General features: G+C 43.3%; 1 protein-coding gene across 1 annotated transcript; it reads right to left on the minus strand.

Moving 5' to 3' along the window:
- Window positions 1-15,223: 15,223 nt before the first annotated feature.
- Window positions 15,224-17,687, minus strand: LOC123403694. The gene is made up of 6 exons (XM_045097607.1): window positions 17,535-17,687; window positions 17,367-17,453; window positions 16,837-17,025; window positions 16,177-16,392; window positions 15,931-16,077; window positions 15,224-15,630 (listed from the first exon to the last, which is right to left on the minus strand). Exons 1-6 carry the CDS (start codon window positions 17,676-17,678, stop codon window positions 15,259-15,261), a joined length of 1,155 nt encoding a protein of 384 aa, XP_044953542.1. The 5' UTR covers window positions 17,679-17,687; the 3' UTR covers window positions 15,224-15,258.
- Between the last annotated feature and the right edge of the window lie 8,557 nt (window positions 17,688-26,244).

Here is a 26,244-nt window from a genome sequence, read left to right on the forward strand (position 1 = left end):
ATGAAAATTAACTATTCGGATAGCCGTGTCCACGGTTACAGGACGACTTGGAGTTGTGCCCCGATCTTATACAACTACAATTGTTACTTAACTGGAATTAGTTTGCCTCGGGATTGCTTCCTCGCAGGGAGTCGAGGGAGGATCTTTAGGCGTGACCTCACTTTAATATTGCTGCAACAATATGACTATTTATGTTTTAGCCCTGTTCTACTCTCGTCTATTGCTGCAAGGCCCTGAAGATGCTAGTCTTCGATAGGACTAGGCCTTCTCTCTCTATTCTCGCATTGCTGCAGTCAGTCCACATATAACCCCCTTCTTTGATACTGATGCATAATTAGAATAGTTCTGATGTAAGACTTGTGAGTACTTTGGATGAGTACTCACCGCTGCTTTGCTCCCCCTTGTCCCCTTGATCCGTTTGCTGCGACCAGATGATGAAGCCCAGGGGATAGAGGTCCCCGCCGCCGACGACTGCTACCCCGACGGTGCCTACTACTACGTGGAGGCCGCTGATGATCAGGAGTAGTTAGGAGGTTCCCAGGCAGGAGGCCTCGCCTCGTTCGATCGTTGTATCTTTTGTGCTAGCCTTCTCTAAGGCACCCCATGTTGTTTTATGTCTGTACTCAGATATTTGTTGCTTCCGCTGACTCGTGTGTTTATCGAGCTTTCGTATTCTGGCCCTCGAGGCCCCTGGCTTGTAATATGAAGCTGATGTTATTTTATTTGTGTCTAGAGTTGTGTTGTGATATCCTCCCGTGAGTCCTTGGGTTTGATCGTACGCATTTGCGTGTTTGGTTAGCGTACGATTAAGCCGAGGGCGTCAAAGAATGCCGATCATCATCATGTCGGGGCTCGTAAGGCCCACCCTGCGGAGGGGTGCGTGAACGGTGATGATCTTCGGGATTCATGGAACGGCTGCCTCCTCTGCATCGCTGATGAGAATCGGGACTGAAAACCGACCGATGCGTGTTCACGTGAACAGAACTGTTGTGGATCCTGTTGTGCGACTGGGAGACTGCCAAATTCTGCTGCTGCGCCGTGTGCAACAGGGCACGGATCTGCTCGGTCCCTCTACCAGCCTGTGAATCAGTCGGTTGGAGGGAATCGGGTATCTTGGCAGCGGCAGCCAGGTTAAGGACGGGTGTGCGGAACACCTCCACGTTGCTCTGACGAGTGCGTCGACTGGCAGAACGGTGGGGTTGATGGCGAGCACCGGATGACTCGCCGACCTCGTGCTCGTTCTGGCCAGTCCGGCGGGGGCTTTCATGGGAATTGGCCATGAGAACTTTGGCTGCAGGCCCGCGACCCAAGTACTCGGAAGGTAACTCAGTCGGAACTGAGTCCAACCACTGGGACGGCGGCGAGACCACAACCGACTCGAGGACCGCCACTTGAGAGGACGCGTTCTGGCGCGCCTGGGCGTGTCGCACCCAACGCTGGAACTGCGGACGGCGGGACCGCTTGTTGCGGCGCGTGACAGGGGCGAAGATCGACACCGGAGCCGATTGCTGGAGAAGAAGGACGCCGCGGGCGCCTGCACGGAAGTGCGTAGCCCCGCGACTGGGGAGCGCCTCGACGTCGAGAGGCGCATCCCGAAGCCATGCCGAATCGTCGACGATGAAAGAGAGTGCACCGAAGAGGATCTCACGACCCATGCACAAATCTCCACCGGACGACATGATGAAAAGATGAAGTTGCAAACTCGCCGGAAGTCGCTTAGACGCATGCACCAAGGTGGGCGCCAACTGTCGTGGGTATAAGTCTGAAAGTAGATGTATAGGGTACGAAAGGATGGGCAGAGCCTTAGCTACGGCGAGGTTGTATGAGTTCAGGCCCCTCAATGGTGGAGTTAAAAGCCCGACGTCTCAGTGCTCTTGGGAGCTTAGTGTCGAGTGGAATATAGGGTTACAGTAAATGCCAACCCCTGCACCAGTGGGGAAGGGCAGCTTATATAGAGTGCGCTGCCCTTCACAACGGCCCGGTGGACAGGGGTGGAGTAGTGGTGAATAAATGCCTACGTTACAGGTAACGTATGCCTTAAATGCTAATAATGGTGTATGAAAACGTATGACCGTTGCCCTCCAGGGAGGTTACGATGTACAGAGTGGAATCCAGTCGGTACGTTTAATACGCTCTGAATGCTCGTCACCGACTGGATGATGGGGGAGTCGTCACCGACTGGATGATGGGAGGTCCTTAGTTCAGTCGGAACTGTCTAAGGGCCTTGCCCTTTATGAAGGGTAGTCCTTGGGTAGGACCTATAGGGCAGGCCTATGACCCTACCCTGGGGCTATAACCCCATCACTGCAGATACTAAGTCTTTCGGGTGTGGTTGAATTGACAACTCAACTGCTAATACTCGAGAATATTCTTTGGCTTCCCCTTGTGTCAAATCAACAAATTTGGGTTGAATACTCTACCCTCGAAAACTATTGTGATCCCCTATACTTGTGGGTTATCGAGACTATTTTCTGGCGCTGTTGCCAGAGACGCATAGCACTATTCTATGAGTCACTTGGGATATACGTCTGCTGATCACTATGAGGAATCCGAGAGATCCAAAAACTAAGGTCTTGCCCTCAACTACGAGGACAGGTAAGGAACTGCCATCTAGCTCTGCATTTGATTCACCTTCAATTATGAGTAAGTTTGCGACACCACCTCCTGCTAGAAATTTTGATATGTCGCATGTGCTTGATGATGCTACTTCTGCTATCCATGATGCTTGTGATGATGCTTTGCTTGATACTGCTTTGCCACTAGGTGCATTCCTTGATGCACAAATTGCTAGAGTTGCTGTTGAATGTCATGATACTTCTGAGACTGCTGAAATTATTGAAGTAAAACCTGCTATTTCACCTGTTAGAACTAGCTCTCCTAGATATGAATTTCCTGATATATGTGAGGGTTATGTTATGGAGGGAGAGATAGCTGAGGACTTTCTTGCTTATAAGGATAGCTATGATGTTGAGAATTTACTGCGCAAGTGGAAACAAAAATCTCTGAACGCTAGGATGAAATACGACCTGAAGTTTGCTACTTGGCCTATCTTTGTGACCGATAAGGATTATGAATTCTCTGTCGATCCTGAGTTAATCACTATGGTCGAATCTGATCCTTTTCATGGTTATGAGTCTGAAACGGTTGTAGCACATCTTACCAAACTGCACGATATAGCCACCCTATTCAGGAGTGAGGAAAATATCCGCCACTACTATATCCTTAAGTTGTTTCCTTTCACGCTAAAGGATGATGCTAAGACTTGGTTCACTTCTCTTTCTCCTGGTTGTGTGTGTAGTCCCTAGGATATGATCTACTACTTCTCTGAGAAATATTTTCCTGCCCATAAGAAACAAGTTGCCTTGTAGGAAATATATAACTTTGTGCAAGTTGAAGAAGAGAGTCTCCCACAAGGTGGGGGGGCTCGTCCAGCCACTGAATGCTTTGCCTGATCACCCTCTTGAGAAGAATGAAATACTTGATATCTTCTATAATGGACTAACAAATGCTTCTAGGGACCACCTAGATAGTTGTGCTGGTTGTGTTTTCAGGGAACGAATTGTGGAACAAGCTGAGATTCTATTGAATAATATCTTGTGCAATGAGAATGCTTGGACTATTCCCGAACCACCTCCGAAGCCAACTCCGAAGAAAAGAGGTATCCTATTCCTCAGTCCTGAAGATATGCAAGAAGCTAAGAAATCTATGCAAGAGAAAGGCATTAAATCTGAAGATGTCAAAAATCTACCACCTATCGAAGAGATCCATGGTCTTGATAACCCAACATAGGTAGTAGAGGTAAATTCTCTTCATAGATTCAATGAGAGTGATATTCCTTTTGATAAACCTGCTAGCTTATGCCTGGATGAATTTGATAACTTTGTTGCCAAACAACAGAGTTTCAATGATTATGTTAGCAGACAATTGGAACAGAATGCTCATATGCTTAGTCATTTATGTGCTTGTGTGGACAGAAACGTCAATGATCTTAAGCTTTTGAGTAAACATGCATCTATGGTTACTACTCAGGTAGAACAAGTACTTAAGGCTCAGAATGACTTGCTCAATGACTTCAATGGCAATTCTTTTAGAGTCGTCACTAGAGGCGGTAGAATGACCCAGGAACCTTTGTATCCTGAGGGTCATCCTAAGAGAATTGAACAAGATTCTCAAGGAGTTAGCACTGACGCACCTAGTCATCCTATGAAGAAAAACAAAGATGATAGGAACTTGCATGCTAGCAACCCTGTTGCTGTTACACCCGAGAATACAAACGATGTCTCTGTTTCTGATGCCGAAACACAATCTGGTGATGAACATGAGCCTAGTGATAATATCAATAGTGATGTTCATGATGATGCTCAACCTAGCAATGATAAGGATGTGGAGATTGAACCAGTTGATCTTGATAACCCACAACCCAAGAATAGGAGATACGATAAGAACGATTTCCTTTCTTGGAAGCATGGTAAAGAAAGGGAACCATGGGTTCAGAAACCCATGCCCCTTCCTCCCAAACCATCCAAGAAAAAGGATGATCGATGAGGATTTTGAGCGCTTTGTTGAAATGATTAGACATGTGTTTCTGCAAATGCGTTTGACAGATATGCTCAAAATGTCTCCTTATGCTAAGTACATGAAGGATATTGTGACTAATAAGAGGAGGATACCTAAGGTTGAGATTTCCACTATGCTTGCCAATTACACCTTCAAGGGTGGAACTCCTAAGTAACTAGGTGATCCCGGAGTACCCACTATACCTTGCTCCATTAAAGGCAATTACGTTAGAACTGCTTTATGCGATCTTGGAGCCGGTGTTAGTGTTATGCCTCTCTCTCTTTATCATAGACTTGAACTGGATAAGTTGACTCCCACTAAAATCTCCCTGCAAATGGCCGACAAATCAACTGCTTTCCCTATCGGTATTTGTGAGGATGTGCCTGTTGTGGTTGCTAACGTTACTATCTTAGCGGACTTTGTTATTCTGGATATTCCCAAGGATGATACCATGGCGGTCATCCTTGGAAGACCCTTTTTAAACACTGCAGGGGCTGTTATTGATTGCAATAAAGGCAATGTCACTTTCCATGTCAATGGTAATGAGCATACGGTGCACTTTCCGAAGAAACAATATCGGGTACATTGCATCAATGCTATTGAAAAAACTTCATCGATTCTTATTGGGAGCTTTGAATGCCCTATACCTACTGTTAAGATGAAGTATGATTTGCTTGTTGGGGATATGCACATCCCCATTGAGTTAACCTAGTGACTATTCGAAAATTCTCCATTTTTACGCGATTCGAAAAAAGTTTGTCAAGGAGACTTGATCAACCTCATTGACGGATTTCTTTTGATGACCATGAGATGGATGAATCTAAGAGTCACAGCCCTCTCTTCCAAACCTTTACCTTTTGTTGCTTAGAAGAAAATTGATAGATTTAGCTTTAGTTTTCCTGTTTTCTTCTTTTTGCGTCCCGTAGAAAAGTGTCCCAAAAATAAAAGTTCTTCAAATGCCCTAAAAATCAAGTATGATTTTTTCTGGAATTTTTGAAAATTTCTGAGACGGAGAGCTAGTCAGGGGGATGCACCAGTGGGCCACAAGCCCAGGAGGCGCGGGCACCCACCTTGGTTGTGCCTACCAGGCTTGTGGGGCCCACGTGTCCCCCCTCCACTTATTCCAGCTCCCATCCCCTGCTCCTACCTCAAGAAAAAATCGTTCCACAGCTCAAACCCGTGTTCTTACTCTTCTTGCTGCATTTTTCGATCTCCTTGTGCAAAGCCCCATTCACCAAACTGTTTTGGGGAAATTGTTCCTTGGTATGTGACTCCTCCATTGGTCCAATTAGTTTTTGCTCTAGTGCCTTATTCGTTGTGTATTTTTGCTGCCTTGGTGCCCCTGTTCTTGAGATTTGCATGCTAATTTTAGCTGGTCCCAAGCAGTTTTGATGCGTGATATGGCCTCTAGGCACTTGTAGGAGTAGTTGCTATGAGTTTCGTTGAGCCTTGTTCACTTTTCCTTTGAGTCACTGAAAATTTCAGAAAAGGAAGATGTTCAGGAGAAACTATCATGGTGGTTCCTCAAGCAAGAGGGGTCCCTGTCTCGCGATTCGGGAGCCCGATCCTTACCAACCGAGGAACGCACAGGTACAACCATGTGAAAGGCCTTCTGATGAATTCATGATTGATGCAGGTTTCAAAGACGAGTTTGATATATTTGTTCACAACGTCGGGCTCGAAGAATTCATCTCCGATAATTGTGAACAGTATACTACTCTCACTGCCTCTTTTGTTCGTAGATTCAAATTTTCAGCTTGCCATGACACATCCATACTGTTTGATCTGTATGACAAATCGTATAACATGGATTTAGAGGATTTCAATAGAATTTGCAAGATACCTGATTAGGGGTAGTCTCAATGATCCTCCTAAGTCTTCGGTTAGAGATTTTATCTCTAGTATAACTGTCGGAGAAACTAGAGATATTACGCAGGCTACCATGGGGAGCATTCATTTTCTTGCCTTGCATTACTTTGCCCTCTTCATAGGTAGATGTATTAACGGCAAGATTGAGCATTATCACCTCTGCGCACCTGACCCTAGTATTCTTAAGAGCGCAGTAACGGGTGATAGAAGTTTAAACATGGGAGCTATCGTGAGGAAGCTAAATAATAATGCTAATGAAGGGGATTTCTTTGGTGGGATCTATGCCACTCGCATAGCAAATTTTCTTGGAGTACTGCTACTTCTCAAACAACAGCACCAGAAATTGACACATTGACGGAGATTGGGCTTGCGTTGGTTTTTCCCTTGAAGAGGAAAGGGTGATGCAGCACAGGAGCAGTAAGTACTTCCCTCAGTTTGAGAACCAAGGTATCGATCCAGAAGGAGGGTCTCGTCAAGTCCAGAGTACCTTCGCAAACACAAACAAGCTTGCACCCAACGCTTCAAAGGGGTTGTCAATCCCTTCAAGATTGTTTGCAAAGTGAGATCTGAAGGCGGAAAGTGCAACGAAGTAAAAAGTGTAAGGCTGAAAATATGGTGTGGAGTAGACCCTGGCGGCCATAGTGTTCACTAGAGGCTTCTCTCAAAATAGCAAGTATTACGGTGGGTGAACAAATTACTGTCGAGCAATTGATAGAACCGCACAGAGTCATGACGATATCTAAGGCAATGATCTAGCATATAGGCATCACGTCCAAGACAAGTAGACCGATACTTTCTGCATCTACTACTATTACTCCACACATCGACCGCTATCCAGCATGCATCTAGTGTATTGAGTTCATGAAGAACAGAGTAACGCTTTAAGCAAGATGACATGATGTAGAGGGATAATCTCAAACCAATGATGAAAACTCCATCTTTTTACCCTTGATGGCAACAACATGATACGTGCCTCGCTACCCCTTCTGTCACTGGGTGAGGTCACCGCACGGTATGAACCCAAAAACAAGAACTTCTCCCATGGCAAGAATCATAGATCTAGTTGGCCAAACAAAACCCACAACTCGAAGAGAATTACAAGGATATGAAATAATGCATAAGAGAGATCAGAAGATACTCAAAAAAGATTTATAGATAATTTGATCATAAATCCACAATTCATTGGATCTCGATAAACACACCGCAAAAGAAGATTACATCGGATAGATCTCCATGAGGATCATGGAGAACTTTGTGTTGAAGATCCAAGAGAGGGAAGAAGCCATCTAGTTACTAGCTATGGACCCGTAGGTCTATGGTGAACTACTCACGCATCATCGGAGAGGTCGTGTTGTTGATGGAGAAGCCTTCCGTGTCCGAATCCCCCCTCCGGCAGGGCACCAGGTAGTGCCCCAGATGGGATCTTGCGGAGACAGAAGCTTGCGGCGGCGGAAAACTGATTACGATGCTCTCCTGATTTTTTTGGGAATATTTGGGAATATATAGGCACAAGATCTACGTCAGGGGACCTCCAGGGGGCCCACAAGCCTGCATGGTGCCCCCCTGGCCGCGGGGTGGGGGCTTGTGGGGCCCCTAGGGCTCTTCTGGCTTGGCCCCCAGGTCCCCCGATCTTCTTCCGTTCCAGAAAAAAACTTTTTGGGGATTTTCTTCCGTTTGGACTCCGTTTCAAAACCTCCTCTGAAAGGGGTCAAAAACATGGAAAAAACAGGAACTCGCACTTGGCACTGAATTAATAAGTTCGTCCCAGAAAATAAATAAAAGGCATGCAAAACATCCAAAGTTTGACAAGATAATAGCATGAAACCATCAAAAATTATAGATGCGTTGGACACGTATCAAGTAACCATCCGCGAAGGAGATCCCCCGCTCCATACAGCTTTCCTTGATCATGCTGCTTTGACACGTTATCGGTTCCTTGAGAGGGATAATGAATCCCTCCTATACCGGTTAATATTTAACCGACAACGTGTTTTCCATATTACCCTTCCTGCTCCTGCCTTCTTTGACTTTCAGGTAAAATGGAGATATTACATAACCAGAGGAGAGGCAGAGGAGTATGAGAGGGAGGCAAAGGCTGCTCGCCTCCGTGAGGCAGCTATTCAGGCGGTAGCTGCCGCGCTCCCGTACAACCCCCATTATGATTTTTGATATCACCCGGACCAGCCATGGGAGTAGACGAACTTAGGCCAAAAGCTTAAGCCTGGGGGAGTACGTGTTTCTCACTGACTTTATATTCATGCTCACACTTTCACTTCGATAGTCGGTGTTCACACTTCGCCACTGTATCATCCATGCTAGTTTATTTCTTTTCCTCGCTTTCTTCTCGTGTGTTTGTTTAGATTGAGAAAACCCAAAAATATTTCATGTTCTTCTTTTGCTTGTTGGGAGCTTTCCCGTGTAAATAGTTTTCTTTTTCTTTGGGTCAAGGTAGAAGACCATGATTACAATGTTTAGTGGCTCTCGCATGCATATCTGTTTATCTGTCAAAGAGCCATATTACTTTGTCGTCTCCTTTGTGTTTGCTTGCAGATTCCAGCTTAGTCCAATGCACAAACACTCTTATTATTGTTCACATCATTCGGTCGTGCAAGTAAAAGGCAATAATGACGATATATGATGAAGTGACTGAGCCTGGAAAAGCTGGTATGAACTCGATCTATTTTGTTTTCGTAAATATGACGAGCTCATCGTTCCTAATTCAGCTTTGTTGTGAGAGAAACATGTTTGCAATGAAAACTTAGAGATCATAGTTTCTGATGCCATGCTTAATTGGCTAGGAGCTTATAATGGTTTGTCTTGGATGCCAACATGAATTTTGAGATGATTATGATGTAGTATGATAGGATGGTATCCTCCTTTGAATGATTCAAGTGGCTTGACTTGGCGCATGTTTACACATGTAGTTGAAACAAGATCAACATAGCCTCTATGATATTCATGTTTATGGTGATTTATGTCCTACTCATGCTTGCACTCAATGTTGGTTAATCTCAATGCATATTGATGATTGTTGTCGCTCTCTAGTTGGTCGCTTCCCAGTCTTTTGCTAGCCTTCACTTGTACTAAGCGGGAATACTGTTTGTGCATCCACTTCCATAAACCCAAAGTTATTCCATATGAGTCCACCATACCTACCTATATGCGGCATCTACCTGCCGTTCCAAGTAAATTTGCATGTGCCACTCTCTAAACCTTCAAGTAATAATCTGTTTTGCATGCCTGAACCGCTCATGTGGTGACAAGGGGTGATCAGTATCTTCCATGCTAGGCGTGTTATCCTCGATACGTGTTTATTCACTATCATTCATGAGAAAGGGGCCGTTCATTGGAATGCCCAGTTCCATGCTCAAATTGAAAATATAATCGCAAACAAAACTCCCCTGGATTGTTGTTGGTATGGACGACACCCGAGTATTCGGCTAGTCATGGAGTGTGATTGATCCGTGATACGTCTCCAACGTATCTATAATTTTTGATGGTTTCATGCTATTATCTTGTCAAACTTTGGATGTTTTGCATGCCTTTTATTTATTTTCTGGGACTAACTTATTAATTCAGTGCCAAGTGTCAGTTCCTGTTTTTTCCATGTTTTTGACCCCTTTCAGAGGAGATTTTGAAACGGGGTCCAAACGGAAGAAAATCCCCGAAAAGATTTTTTCTGGAACAAAAGAAGATCGGGGGACTTGGGAGCCAAGACAGAAGAGCCCCAGGGCCCCATAAGCCCCCACCCCGTGGCCAGGGGGGTCGCGCCATGCAGGCTTGTGGGCCCCCTGGAGGTCCCCTGACCTAGATCTTGCGCCTATATATTCCCAAATATTCCCAAAAAATCAGAAGACGATCGCAATCACTTTTCCGTCGCCGCAAGCTTCTGTCTCCGCAAGATCCCATCTGGGGCAAGTCCTGGTGCCTTGCCGGAGGGGGGATTCTGACATGGAAGGCTTCTCCATCAACACCATGACCTCTCCGATGATGCGTGAGTAGTTCACCATAGACCTACGGGTCCATAGCTATTAACTAGATGGCTTCTTCTCTCTCTTGGATCTTCAATACAAAGTTCTCCATGATCTTCATGGAGATCTATCTGAGGTAATCTTCTTTTGCAGTGTGTTTGTCGAGATCCAATGAATTGTGGATTTATGATCAGATTATGTATGAATCTTATTTGAGTTTCTTCTGATCTCTCTTATGCATGATTTCATATCCTTGTAATTCTCTTCGAGTTGTGGGTTTTGTTTGGCCAACTAGATCTATGATTCTTGCAATGGGAGAAGTGCTTGGTTTTGGGTTCATACCGTGCGGTGACCTCACCCAGTGACAGAAGGGGTAGCGAGGCACGTATCGTGTTGTTGCCATCAAGGGTAACAAGATGGTGTTTTCATCATTGGTTTGAGATTATCCCTCTACATCATGTCATCTTGCTTAAAGCGTTACTCTGTTCTTCATGAACTCAATACACTAGATGCATGCTGGATAGCGGTCGATGTGTGGAGTAATAATAGTAGATGTAGAAAGTATCGGTCTACTTGTCTCGGACGTGATGCCTATATGCTAGATCATTGCCTTAGATATCGTCATGACTTTGCGCGGTTCTATCAATTTCTCGACAGTAATTTGTTCACCCACCGTAATACTTGCTATTTTGAGAGAAGCCTCTAGTGAACACTATGGCCCCCAGGGTCTACTCCACACCATATTTTCAGCCATACACTTTTTACTTCGTTGCACTTTCCGCCTTCAGATCTCACTTTGCAAACAATCTTGAAGGGATTGACAACCCCTTTGAAGTGTTGGGTGCAAGCTTGTTTGTGTTTGCGCAGGTACTCTGGACTTGACGAGACCCTCCTTCTGGATCGATACCTTGGTTCTCAAACTAAGGGAAATACTTACTGCTCCTGTGCTACATCACCCTTTACTCTTCAAGGGAAAAACCAACGCAAGCCCAATCTCCGTTAATGTGTCAATTTCTGGCGCTCTTGTTTGAGAAGTAGCAATCGGTGGTGGGGGAGTCAAATCTTTACTTTCTGTTTAGGAACCTCCTATAGTATGTGTAGCATGGAAGATGGTGAGAACTCTTGGTCATTGCATTGACAATGAAAGCATGCCACCCAAAATTATTTATCTCTGTCTTCAAAGCTTGAGCTCTGGCACCTCTGCAAATCAATGCTTCCCTGTGCGAAGGGCCTATCTATTTACATTTCTGTTGAGTCATCCTCTTCTTATAAAAGCACCAGTTAGAGAGCACCTCTGTCATTTCTATGCTTTGCTTTTAATTGGTATTGAGTATGACTGTGACTGGATCTTTCTTGGCATGAATTACAATGTTCAGTCAACCCTTGGTCTTTGAAGGTGCTCTGCATTTATGTTTTGCGGTGTCAAAAAGAGCTAGCGAGATACCATCTGTTCATATTGCTTCATGATTGTTTTGATTGAAGTGTTGACGTTTGAAACTTACCATTATTGCTCGCTAGTTGATCATGCCATTGATATGAGTACATCTTGAGACCTAAATGTCATTGCTTATGTGGTTTGCTTATGATATTGTTGAAATTCTGAATATGAGTTAGACATAATTGCAATAACAAGATCAAACAGAGTTCATAAAAGTTTTTCTTTTGTCTGTTTCAGTTTATCAACTGAATTGCTTGAGGACAAGCAAGGCTTTAATCTTGGGGGAGTTGATACGTCTCCGTCGTATCTACTTTTCCAAACTCTTTTGCCCTTGTTTTGGACTCTAATTTGCATGATTTGAATGGAACTAACCCGGACTAACGTTGTTTTCAGCAGAATTGCCATGGTGTTGTTTTTGCGCAGAAATAAAAGTTCTCGGAATGACCTAGAAATTTGCGAGGATTTTTTGTGGAATATATAAAAAATACTTGCGCAAGAATCAACCGGAGGAGTGGAGCGAGGAGCCCACAAGCCCATGAGGCGCGGGCCCCCTGGCCGCGCCTAGAAGGCTTGTAGGGCCCTCGGGGCTCTGCCGCCTCCAACTCCAACTCTATTTAGTCCCTTTCGTCCGGAAAAAAAATCAAGGAGAAGAATTCATCGCGTTTTACGATACGGAGGCACCGCCACCACCTGTTCTTCCTCTGGAGGGCAGATCTGGAGTCCGTTCTAGGCTCCAAAGAGGGGAGATCGTCGCCATCGTCATCAACAACATTCCTTCATCGCCAATTCCATGATGCTCTTCACCGTTCGTGAGTAATCTCATCGTAGGCTTGCTGGACGGTGATGGGTTGGATGAGATCTATCATGTAATCGAGTTAGTTTTGATGGGGATTGATCCCTAGTATCCACTATGTTCTGAGATTGATGTTGCTACTACTATGCCATGCTTAATGCTTGTCACTAAGGCCCGAGTGCCATGATTTCAGATCTGAACCTATTATGTTCTCGTCAATATATGTGTGTTCTCGATCCTATCTTGCAAGTTGTAGTCACCTACTATGTGTTATGACCCGGCAACCACGGAGTGACAATAGCCGGAACCACTCTCGGAGATGACCATAGTATGAGGAGTTCATGTATTCACTAAGTGCTAATGCTTTGTTCTGGTTCTCTATTAAAAGGAGAACCTTAATATCCCGTAGTTTCCATTAGGACCCCGTTGCCACAGGAGGGATGGACAATAGATGTCATGCAAGTTCTTTTCCCTAAGCACGTATGAATATATACGGAATGCATGCCTACATTACATTGATGAACTAGAGCTAGTTACATATCTCCCCATGTTATAACTGTTGCATGATGAATGTCATCCGACATAATCATCCATCACCGATCCAATGCCTACGAGTTTTTCCTACTGGTCCTTGCTACATTACTTTGCTGCTACTATTGTCACTACTGCTACTGTTACCGCTACTGTTGTCACTGCTGCTATTGTTACCGCTACTGCTGTTACTGCTGCTACTGTTACCGTTGCTACTGTTGCTATCACACTACTTTGCTACTGATACTTTGCTGCAGATACTAAGTCTTTCAGGTGTGGTTGAATTGACAACTCAACTGCTAATACTCGAGAATATTCTTTGGCTTCCCCTTGTGTCGAATCAACAAATTTGGGTTGAATACTCTACGCTCGAAAACTGTTGCGATCCCCTATACTTGTGGGTTATCAGTTATCCCGCAAATTAGAAGAAAACTGGGGGCTTTGTGGGAGTAGGGACCACCAGAAAGTAGGCGTGAGACACCTCGGGCCCACTCAAATCCCTCTCTCATCTCATACTCTTCCACTCTGCCTCCTGCTCCCCCTTGCTTTACACCCACTCCCTCCTCCTTCGTCGTCATCATGGTACCTATCCAACCGCCAAATAGGCATTGACGGATGTCTGCAGTCACGACCAATGCGCCGCTCGCCTTTTTCTACGGCGTCATCCACACAGGATTCGTTCGTAGGCAGGTACTGTCCACTCCGTGTTGATGGGGTCCGTGGTGGACACCACACCCGAAAAGGTGTTTGCTGAAAATGCGATTGAGCTTATTTTTTAACTTTTTCTAATTTTTAGAGTAAGAAGGATGGTGGGGGTACTTTACCATGGACGAGTTCTTGTGCGATGTGTGGTTGGTTGTATGTGCTAACATCATAGGGAGGTGCATAAGGGGGCCTTTTGGTAGTGCATGCATGACTCTTTCGTCCGTGAAGCACATTGCACCCTATGACATGCACACCATCCATGAACGGAATGTTATGTTGTTAGCATATCAATGTCAAGTTGTTAGCATAACGATGATGGACCACTCAAAACTCCATAACAAAGTTTTGTGCTGCGGTTGATCGTATTGATGCATTGTGGCCGTTGCGCAAGACACCCTTCGAGATCGTATGTTCTGCTTCCTCTTGCTAAACTTGTTGATTTATTTATTCATTCACTCAATGTTTATCTACATGTTTTGTAGCATGTGTGTGTTATTGTGATGTACTATAGATCAATGGACATACCTTTCACGCACATACATTGTTGGATAAAACTCAAGGGGTAGTATGTGTGTGACAAAATGATCCATCAATGAAAAACTTGTTGAACATTTGGTTGATCTCGTTGAATTTGAACTATTGTTGTACTAAACTTTTTGTATGCCATGTATGGTTGTTTTATGTTATTTTGTATCCGAACTTCATTGAATTCCATCATGTATAGTTGCAAACATATGCGGCTAGCTGTGGATCGCCGTCTCCCGCATTACTGCCCGCAGACTGACCCCCCCTAGGTTTGTAGAAGGATGTGTTGTCCGTTTTGTGGGTGAGAGTTGGCGGTGCCCTTCCACCAAATATTAGCTTTGTCTTAATTTCAAATTTGTAAATTTTGACAAAAATCTTGACATAAATATGATTGTATCCTTCATTTAATATATTTTCACATCATATATATTTTTATAGTAAATATTCATATTGTTTTCCATAAACTTGGTTAAAGTTTATGAAGTTTGACATAGACCAAAACCAATATGTATAGTAAATAAATATAGATGAATAGCTATTTTAGGGATCTCATGTAGGTCATGAAACTTTGAAAGGTGATCTCGCTACTGGAAGTGTAATTCCTAAAAAATGCATTACTAGATCAATAAATGTATAGGTATGACCATTGTTAAGGAAATCGTTAACTGGTAACTGCTCGATCGTTTGGGCAATAGGGGAGTAATGGCCTAATCGGGAAGTTAATCAGTCATTTAATCAATTAATTGAATGATGTTTTGGTTTATCGGCTACTCGATGACCCTATGAGTAGGGATTAATCGACAAGTTAACCGGATGAATTATTGAACAAAGGTTATCACAACTTTTATTAAAACATTCAGTATATATTATCAAACTACAGCACCGGGTCCACCATAGTATATATGCATACCATACTTATTGACATCATAACCATCAGTAGTATATTTATCTAAATTGCTAGAGCCAGGACGAGCCTTATTTGTATGTGGAGTAACATGATTATTGTTCTTATCCACAATTTGGATATTTTTCATAAAAGCTGCCTTTCCATAACCTTCGGAACCAAAATGACCGCTACCCATCTGTGGAGAGTTTGTCGAGGCCGTTGGCCCTGTAACATATCCACCCCATAATGCATAATTACAGCTTTGCTTCATATAATGGAATAGTGAACTTGGCCAATATCCGATAGGTGTATTTTTCTCGCCGTAAGTCACCCACCAATTTTTAGTCTTTGGGTCCTAAAATAAATCAAGGTTGCATAGTAAATGCTTGATCAAAATTGAAACGAAGAGACTATATGATATGTATATTGTAGTAAAAGTATCCTTATCATCATATCCAACATATATTTCATGCTTCAATGTTAAAATATCTATTACGTCAAAGGTTATTATTATTTGTATTGCCTAATGGTATTTCCACTAACAAGTTCACTTAGAGCAATGCTTGCGAGTCAAAAAAATCATTAGAAACGTTATTGTTTCTTATGAAATAAAGGAAAAATATAAGCAAAAATACAAATTTTAACATGAGAATACCTTAAAAATTTGAACAACAATCTCATACTGTGGCCCATTGTAAATAGAAACCGGATGTATTCTTCCTCCAAGACCAACTATTGAGCTAACTTGTACGAAAGCAGGACACTCATGATCAACACAATCCTTGTTTTGCAAGCCATCATACTACATCAAATGTATTCCAATGTCCGTAAAAATAACATCATTATGAAGTATTTACATTTCTATAAACAATGTTCATCCAAAAAAATAGTTGTCATTTACCCAGTAAACATGAAACCTGGCAAAGTTGTCACCACTGTAGCTTGGATATACCCAAGAACCAACACCTATTGAATCTGCATTGGTTACTTCCGACCTCCCGCCAATTTGTATAGATGATGCACTAAGATCCTTACTTCCAGTCTTCACCTTTGGCTCATAAACATTTATTCTCGCTCGCGTTCCGTATAGCTCATCAAAATATTTGATTCCTGCGGCCTACAGACAAAAAAAGTTGCATTTTTCATGAAAAGAGAAAAAGCATTAGCATAGTTAAAATGTTTGACATCATATTACAAGTAATATTACTAGAATTTCAATTAATATTGCCTAGATACTAAGGGCAATTTATATAAAACATTTGTACAAAATGTGGTTGGAACTTGGTGGAGACAATAAATTTCAAATTTATTTCCACACTATCGACACCAAATAAATTTCACGTTTACACAATTAACTATTTCTTTTACTTGTTTTAATATATTGGACAAGAAAATCCAATCCAAATATGAATTTGCATGGGATACTCACCTGGAGTGTATTGGGACATGCAACTATATTACACCATTATTGTACATTCAATGTCCTCATAGAAACTTATATATTTTCATAATCTACCTAGCTAACTGGATCACCCAAACCATGTGCTAACATGATATTTACCTCTTGTTGTTCACCTTTGGCAACCACTTGATCAGTACTATATGTTGCCACGTGGTCCCCTCTATTGTTACGCAGTATTGGAATCGTTCCTGTAGGGCAGTCAATGATAGACAACTGTGCTTGTGGGATAGTATGCATCGATGATGGAGATTCCGTGTGCACATTAAACGGGAGAGAACTGGGTTCCATCTATTTAAGAAAGAAAACTCAATCATCATATAATCAAATGCATATTTCCAGCAATAATAAAATATATGCACAAAACTAAGGACATGTACATTTGATCGTTTGACAAAAAGTTGTTTGGTTTTTCTTCTAGTACAAAATCATTGCCTAAAGAGAAACACAAAGTGATTCATGATAAATGTGAGTGTAGCTGAATAAAAGTACAACCATTACTACATATGATATGTTACCTACCTACAAGTGATTATAGAGAACATGCCCTTCATTTTGGATTCAAACATGAATATTGACATTTAGTTTAGCCACTACATAATAGTAACGATATCATCATGATAATAAATGACCTGGATTTTGTGATCTTTCAGCAATGGGTGGTGAAAGGCGGGTTGCAGATTCACACCAACGCAGTCATATACATCTCCACCTTCAACCTATTTTGATGTTTCATCATGTTCATAATAATCACATAAATAAGGATATATATGGATAATAAGAAGAATACATGTACATACCATAATAGTCTTGTTAACTTGACAATTCATGAGGACCCTAGAAGTATTGCTCCCTCCTTTTATACATTTTCCTTCGGTACCTCCGATGGATAGAGCAAAATAGGCAAACAGAATGATCACTCTAATTGATGGCTTTTCTTTCATGGTGGAAATATAGCATGGTCTATTTCTCATGTTCATCCTTCCATATTTATAATGATATGAGCATTTCGTTGAATATCTGGCATTCAATAAGGGCTATCAATTGCATTGAAGTGTGAAGATCTCACATCTTAAAAAAGCATGGCATTAATTGTTTAAGATGTGATAATTATTTCATACCTTAATTCTCTTTTGCCATCGAATATTTTAGGTACTCACATCAAATATGAATTTTAGGTCAATTAATAGTGTTGAACTAATGAACGCGCATATTTTGTGAGTGTGGGTATACAATATCGACCAGTGAGTGCCTAAGGTCTTGTGGGGTGCATTTAGTCATGATGAGGTAGGTACTTGATGACCCACAAGTATAGGGTATCAATAGTAGTCATTTAGATAAGTAAGGGTGTCGAACCCAACGAGGAGCAGAGGGAATTCATAGGCAGTTTTCAACAAGGATTTCATTGCAAGTATTGTGAGACAATTATAATAGATACTTTGTTAGCAAGATAATTGGTAACAAGTAGCAAGTAAAAAAGTAGCAAGGTGAAGCAATGTGGCCCAATCCTTAATTATGCTAAGGACATGTCGGTGATACTTCTTATAGTGAACAAAAGGCTCTTGAGGATAGAAAGGAATATCGCCAAGTTACTTTCACCGCAATTCATTGACTTAAAGTTCATTACCTTCATAAGAGTTATGAGGGTGGACCCAAGCTAAGGTATTGTTCTTACTTTAAAAAATACAAATATGTGATTATACCCTCCATGCAAGCATCCTTAAATAAAATAAAAAGTATTTAAGGTAAACTTAACCATAGAATTAAACACGTGGCTTCATAACCCACAAGTATAGGGGATCGTAACAGTTTTCGAGGGTAGAGTATTCAACCCAAATTTATTGATTCGACTCAAGGGGAAGCGAAAGAATGTTCTCAAGTATTAGCAGTTGAGTTGTCAATTCAACCACACCTGAAATATTTAGTGTCTGCAGCAAAGTATTAGTAGCAAGGTAGTATGATAGCAGCAGTAGCAACAGATTAACAGTAGCAGCAGTGACAGCAGTAGCGGCAAAGTAACAGAGCAAAGACCAGTAGTAAAAGACTCGTAGGAAGTGGATCGGTGATGGATGATTATGCCGGATGTGATTCATCATGCAACAGCTATAACACGGAGAGATATGTAACTAGCTCCCGTTCGTCAATCTAATGTAGGTATGTATTCCGTATGTAGTCATACGTGCTTAGGGAAAAGAACTTGCATGACATCTATTGTCCATCCCTCCCATAGCAGCGGGGTCCTAATGGAAACTACAGGATATTAAGGTTATCCTTTTAATAAAGAACCGGACGAACGCATTAACACTTGGTGAATATACGAACTCCTCATACTATGGTCATCTCCGGGAGTGGTTCCGGATATTGTCACTCCGGGGTTGGCGGGTCATAACACAAAGTAGGTGACTGCAACTTACAAGATAGGATCTAAAACACACATATATTGGCGACAACATAATAGGTTCAGATCTGAAATCATGGCACTCGGGCCCTAGTGACAAGCATTAAGCAAGGCAAAGTAGTAGCAACATCAATCTCAGAACATAGTGGATACTACGGATCAATCCCCATCAAAACTAACTCGATTACATGATAGATCTCATCCAACTCATCACCGTACTACAAGCCTACGATGATATTACTCACGAACGGTGAAGAGCATCATGGAATTGGTGATGAAGGAAGGTTGATGATGACGATGGCGATGATTTCCCCTCTCCGGAGCCCAGAACGGACTCCAGATCTGCCCTCCAGAGGAAGAACAGGAGGTGGCGGCGCCTCCGAACGCGATGAACTCTTCTCCTTGATTTTTTTTTCTTGGCGAAACGGAGTATATAGAGCTGAGATTGGAGGCGGTGGAGCTCTGTGGGCCCCACAAGCCTGCCAGACGTGGCCAGGGGGGTGGCCGCGCCTCCTGGGCTTGTGGCCCACTGGCTCACCTCCTCCGGTGGATCTTTGTGCATGTATTTTTCATTAATTCCGGAAAAGTTCTCCGTAAATTTTCAGGTCATTCCGAGAACTTTTATTTCTGCACAAAAACAACACCATGGCAATTTTGCTGAAAACAGCGTTAGTCTGGGTTAGTTCCATTCAAATCATGCAAACTAGAGTCCAAAACAAGGGCAAAAGAGTTCGGAAAAGTAGATACGACGGAGGCGTATCAACTCCCCCAAGCTTAAAGCCTTGCTTGCCCTCAAGCAATTCAGTTGACAAACTGAAAGAGACAAAAGAAAAACTTTGACGAACTCTGTTTGATCTTGTTGTTGCAACTATGTCTAACTCATAACCATAATTTCAGCAAGATCACAAGCAAACCACATAAGCAAATGACATCTAGGTCTCACAGTAAACTCGTATCAATGGCATAATCAACTAGCGAGCAAATAATAATAAGTCTCAAACGTCAACACTTCAATCAAAACAAGCATGAAGCAATACGAATAGATGGCATCTCGCTAGCTCTTTCTCAGACTGCAAAACATAAATGCAGAGCACCTTCAAAGAACAAGGGTTGTCTAAACATTGTAATTCATGGCAAAGAAGATCCAGTCACAGTCATACTCAACACAGTTAAAAGCAAAGCATAAAAATGACAGAGGTGCTCTCTAATTGGTGCTTTTATAAGAGGAGGATGACTCAACAGGAACATAAATAGGCAGGCCCTTCGCAGAGGGAAGCATTGATTTGCAGAGGTGTCAGAGCTCAAGCTTTGAAAACAGAGATAATAATTTTGGATGGCATGCTTTCATTGTCAACGCAATGACTAAGAGTTCTCAACATCTTCCACGCTACACATGCTATAGGCGGCTCCCAAACAGAAAAGTAAAGTTTTGACCCCCCCCCCCACCAATCAATCACACTCCACGGCTAGCCGAATCCTCGGGTGCCATCCATACTAACATCAATCCAGGGGAGTTTTGTTTGCAATTATCTTTTCGATTTGAGCATGGAACTGGGAATTCCAATTACCGACCCCTTTCTCGTGAATGATAGTGAATAAACATATATCGAGGATAACACGCCTAGCATGGAAGATACTGATAGCCCCCTGTCACCACATGAGCGGTTCGAGCATGCAAAACAGATTATTTCTTGAAGATTTAGAGAGTGGCACATGCAAATTTACTTGGAACGGCAGGTAGATACCGCAAATAGGTAGGTATGGTGGACTCATATGGAACAACTTTGGGTTTATGGGAGTGGATGCACAAGCAGTATTCCCGCTTAGTACAAGTGAAGGCTAGCAAAAGACAGGGAAGCGACCAACTACAGAGCGACAACAGTCATCAAAATGCATTGAGATTAACTAACATTGAGTGCAAGCATAAGTAGGACATAAATCACCATGAACATGAATATCATAGAGGTTATGCTGATTTTGTTTCAACTACATGCGTAAACATGCGCCAAGTCAAGCCACTTGAATCATTCAAAGGAGGATACCATCCTATCATACTACAACATAGTCATCTCAAAATTCATATGGGCATCCAAGACAAACCATTATAAGCTCCTAGCTAAATAAGCATGGCATAAGCAACTATGATCTCTAAGTTGTCATTGCAAATATGTTTCTCTCACAACAAAGCTGAATCAGGCACGATGAGCTAGTCATATTTACAAAAACAAAATAGATCGAGTTCATACCAACTTTTCCAAGCTCAGTCACTTCATCATATATCGTCATTATTGCCTTTCACTTGCATGACCGAATGACGTGAACAATAATAAGCGTGCTCGTGCATTGGGCTATGCTGGAATCTGCAAGCAAACACAAAGAGAAGAAAAAGTAATATGGCTCTTTGACAGCTAAACAGGTATGCATGCAAGAGCCACTAAACATTGTAACCATTATCTTCTACCTTGACCCAAAGAAAAAGAAAACTAATTACACGGAAAAGCTCCCAACAAGCAAAAGAAGAAAAAGAAAATCTTTTTGGGTTTTCTCAAACTAGACAGACACACGAAAAGAAAACGAGAAAAATAAAATAAACTAGCATGGATGATACAGTGGCAAAGTATGAACATCGACGAACAAAGTGAAAGCATAAGCAAAAATGTAAAGTCGGTGAGAAACACGTACTCCCCCAAGCTTAGGCTTTTGTCCTAAGTTGGTCTACTCCCAAGAAGGGAAATAACCAGCTCCGGGGTACCCCGGAGTGGACTGAGGATGCCACTACCGTCGGGCTGCCATGGAAAAGTCATCTCAAATCAGCCCCAATACCTCCGTATATATAGGTGGGAGGGAGGGGGCCTTGCCTTGGAAAAGTCGTCTCAAATCAGCCCCAATACCTCCGTATATATAGGTGGGAGGGAGGGGACCTTGCCTTGGGGCTCAAGGAGCCCCAAGGGGGTCGGCCGAGTCCAAGGGGGGAAGGCTCCCCCCCCCAAACCGAGTTGGACTTGGTTTGGTGGGTGGGAGTCCTTCCCTTCCTTCCCACCTCCCTTTTTTTTCTTAATCAAATTATTTGCTAAACTTAGACTATGTTCAAAGTGGACTTAGACTATGTTCAAGATAATTAGAGTTTAACTTAATCAAATTATTTGCTAAACTCCCACTCAAAAAGTACATCTCTCTAGTCATTTGAGTGGTTCATGATCCACTTACACTAGCTCAAGTCCGATCATCACGTGAGTTGAGTATAGTTTCAGTGGTAAGCATCCCTATGCTAATCATATCATCTATATGATTCATGATCGACCTTTCGGTCTCATGTGTTCCGAGGCCATGTCTGCACATGCTAGGCTCGTCAAGCTTAACCCGAGTGTTCCGCTGCGCAACTGTTTTGCACCCGTTGTATGTGAACGTTGAGTCTATCACACCCGATCATCACGTGGTGTCTCGAAACGACGAACTGTAGCAACGGTGCACAGTCGGGGAGAACACAATTTCGTCTTGAAATTTTAGTGAGAGATCACCTCACAATGCTACCGTCGTTCTAAGCAAAATAAGGTGCATAAAAGGGATTAACATCACATGCAATTCATAAGTGACATGATATGGCCATCATCACGTGCTTCTTGATCTCCATCACCAAAGCACCGGCACGATCTTCTTGTCACCGGCGCCACGCCATGATCTCCATCAACGTGTTGCCATCGGGGTTGTCGTGCTACTCATGCTATTACTACTAAAGCTACATCCTAGCAAAATAGTAAACGCATCTGCAAGCACAAATATGTTAGTATAAAGACAACCCTATGGCTCCTGCCGGTTGCCGTACCATCGATGTGCAAGTCGATATTTTCTATTACAACATGATCATCTCATACATCCAATATATCACATCAAATCGTTGGCCATATCACATCACAAGCATACCCTGCAAAAACAAGTTAGACGTCCTCTAATTTTGTTGTTGCATGTTTTACGTGGTGACCAAGGGTATCTAGTAGGATCGCATCTTACTTACGCAAACACCACAACGGAGATATATGAGTTGCTATTTAACCTCATCCAAGGACCTCCTCGGTCAAATCCGATTCAACTAAAGTTGGAGAAACCGACACTTGCCAGTCATCTTTGAGCAACGGGGTTACTCGTAACGATGAAACCAGTCTCTCGTAAGCGTACGAGTAATGTCGGTCCAAGCCGCTTCAATCCAACAATACCGCGGAATCAAGAAAAGACTAAGGAGGGCAGCAAAACGCACATCACCGCCCACAAAAACTTTTGTGTTCTACTCGAGAAGACATCTACGCATGAACCTAGCTCATGATGCCACTGTTGGGTAACGTCGCATGGGAAACAAAAATTTTCCTACGCGCACGAAGACCTATCATGGTGATGTCCATCTACGAGAGGGGATGAGTGATCTACGTACCCTTGTAGACCGTACAGCAGAAGCATTAGAGAACGCGGTTGATGTAGTGGAACGTCCTCACGTCCCTCGATCCGCCCCACGAACAATCCCGCGATCAGTCCACGATCTAGTATCGAACGGACGGCACCTCCACGTTCATCACACGTACAGCTCGACGATGATCTCGGCCTTCTTGATCCAGCAAGAGAGACGGAGAGGTAGAAGAGTTCTCCGGCAGCGTGACGGCGCTCCGGAGGTTGGTGATGACCTTGTCTCAGCAGGGCTCCGCCCAAGCTCCGCACAAACGCGATCTAGAGGAAAAACCGTGGAGGTATGTGGTCGGGCTGCCGTGGAAAAGTCGTCTCAAATCAGCCCCAATACCTCCGTATATATAGGTGGGAGGGAGGGGACCTTGCCTTGGAAAAGTCGTCTCAAATCAGCCCCAATACCTCCGTATATATAGGTGGGAGGGAGGGGACCTTGCCTTGGGGCTCAAGGAGCCCCAAGGGGGTCGGCCGAGTCCAAGGGGGGAAGGCTCCCCCCCCCCAAACCGAGTTGGACTTGGTTTGGTGGGTGGGAGTCCTTCCCTTCCTTCCCACCTCCCTTTTTTTTCTTTCTCTTTGATTTTCCTTTGTATGGCGCATAGGGCCCTTTTGGGCTGTCCCACCAGCCCACTAAGGGCTGGTGCGCCACCCTCATGGCCTATGGGCTTCCCCGGGGTGGGTTGCCCCCCCCCCCCCCCCGGTGAACTCCCGGAACCCATTCGTCATTCCCGGTACATTCCCGGTAACTCCGAAAACCTTCCGGTAATCAAATGAGGTCATCCTATATATCAATCTTCGTTTCCGGACCATTCCGGAAACCCTCGTGACGTCTGTGATCTCATCCGGGACTCCGAACAACATTCGGTAACCAGCCATATAACTCAAATACGCATAAAACAACGTCGAACCTTAAGTGTGGAGACCCTGCGGGTTCGAGAACTATGTAGACATGACCCGAGAGACTCCTCGGTCAATATACAATAGCGGGACCTGGATGCCCATATTGGATCCTACATATTCTACGAAGATCTTATCATTTGAACCTCAGTGCCAAGGATTCATATAATCCCGTATGTCATTCCCTTTGTCCTTCGGTATGTTACTTGCCCGAGATTCGATCGTCAGTATCCGCATACCTATTTCAACCTCGTTTACCGGCAAGTCTCTTTACTCGTTCCGTAATACAAGATCCCGCAACTTACACTAAGTCACATTGCTTGCAAGGCTTGTGTGTGATGTTGTATTACCGAGTGGGCCCCGAGATACCTCTCCGTCACACGGAGTGACAAATCCCAGTCTTGATCCATACTAACTCAACTAACACCTTCGGAGATACCTGTAGAGCATCTTTATAGTCACCCAGTTACGTTGCGACGTTTGATACACACAAAGCATTCCTCCGGTGTCAGTGAGTTATATGATCTCATGGTCATAGGAATAAATACTTGACACGCAGAAAACAGTAGCAACAAAATGACATGATCAACATGCTACGTCTATTAGTTTGGGTCTAGTCCATCACGTGATTCTCCTAATGACGTGATCCAGTTATCAAGCAACAACACCTTGTTCATAATCAGAAGACACTGACTATCTTTGATCAACTGGCTAGCCAACTAGAGGCTTGCTAGGGACGGTGTTTTGTCTATGTATCCACACATGTAAATGAGTCTTCATTCAATACAATTATAGCATGGATAATAAACGATTATCTTGATACAGGAATTATAATAATAACTATATTTATTATTGCCTCTAGGGCATAATTCCAACAGATACCTCCATAGACAATGCCTTTAGAACGGTTCGTGTTCAACCGTTGAGCTACTATAGCGCCCAAGCTATAAGTTTTATCGTTATAAAGGGCTTCGTGCAAGACCGCAAGGTCTGGGGAACTAAGTGACCCAGCTTTCCCACGGCCAATCAAACATTTTCCCACAAATAGTGAGAAGTACCGAAGCACGGGAAAATGTATGATAGCAGCTCTAGCGCAAGACACTTCTCTCTCCTCTCCTACAGCAATTGTATCGATGAAAGCCTCCAAGTCCCGTGGGCGAAGTTCATGAATATCCCCATCGTAAGGTAATTTTCAAACATTGCAAAAATCCTGTAGTGACATGCGCTCGGGGATATCATAAAGTTTGAACTCAACCATAGGAGGATTCTTCCTCACATAGAAGTTAAAGCTTTGTATGAAGATATTAGTGAGGAGGAGGTATTGCGGACATTTATCTTCAATGAAGGCGGTAAGGCCACATTCTCCACCATGTGATAGAAGTCCTCATAAAGTCCAGCGGCGCGTAAGAACACGTCGCTTGGCCATTCACACGCTCGAACTTCTGCGACTCGAGGGACCAGATACTTGGGCTTCTTCTCACTTCCATCATCCTTGGGGTCACGACTTGAAGAGCCTCTTAAGAACCTCCTCATATTTTCCCTTTTCTATCTCTGAAAAATTCTGAAATTTTTAGTGACTCTAAGGAAAAGTGAACAAGGCTCAACAAAACTAGTAGCAACTACTCCCACAAGTGCCTAGAGGTCATATTACGCATCAAAACTACTTGGGACCAGCTAAAATTAGCATGCAAAGCTGAAGAACATGGTCACCAAGGCAGCAAAAATACGCGAAGTATAAGGCACTAGAGCAAAAACTAATTGGACCAATG

Source organism: Hordeum vulgare, chromosome 6H (genome assembly GCF_904849725.1).
Source record: "Hordeum vulgare subsp. vulgare chromosome 6H, MorexV3_pseudomolecules_assembly, whole genome shotgun sequence".
Taxonomy (NCBI): domain Eukaryota; kingdom Viridiplantae; phylum Streptophyta; class Magnoliopsida; order Poales; family Poaceae; genus Hordeum; species Hordeum vulgare.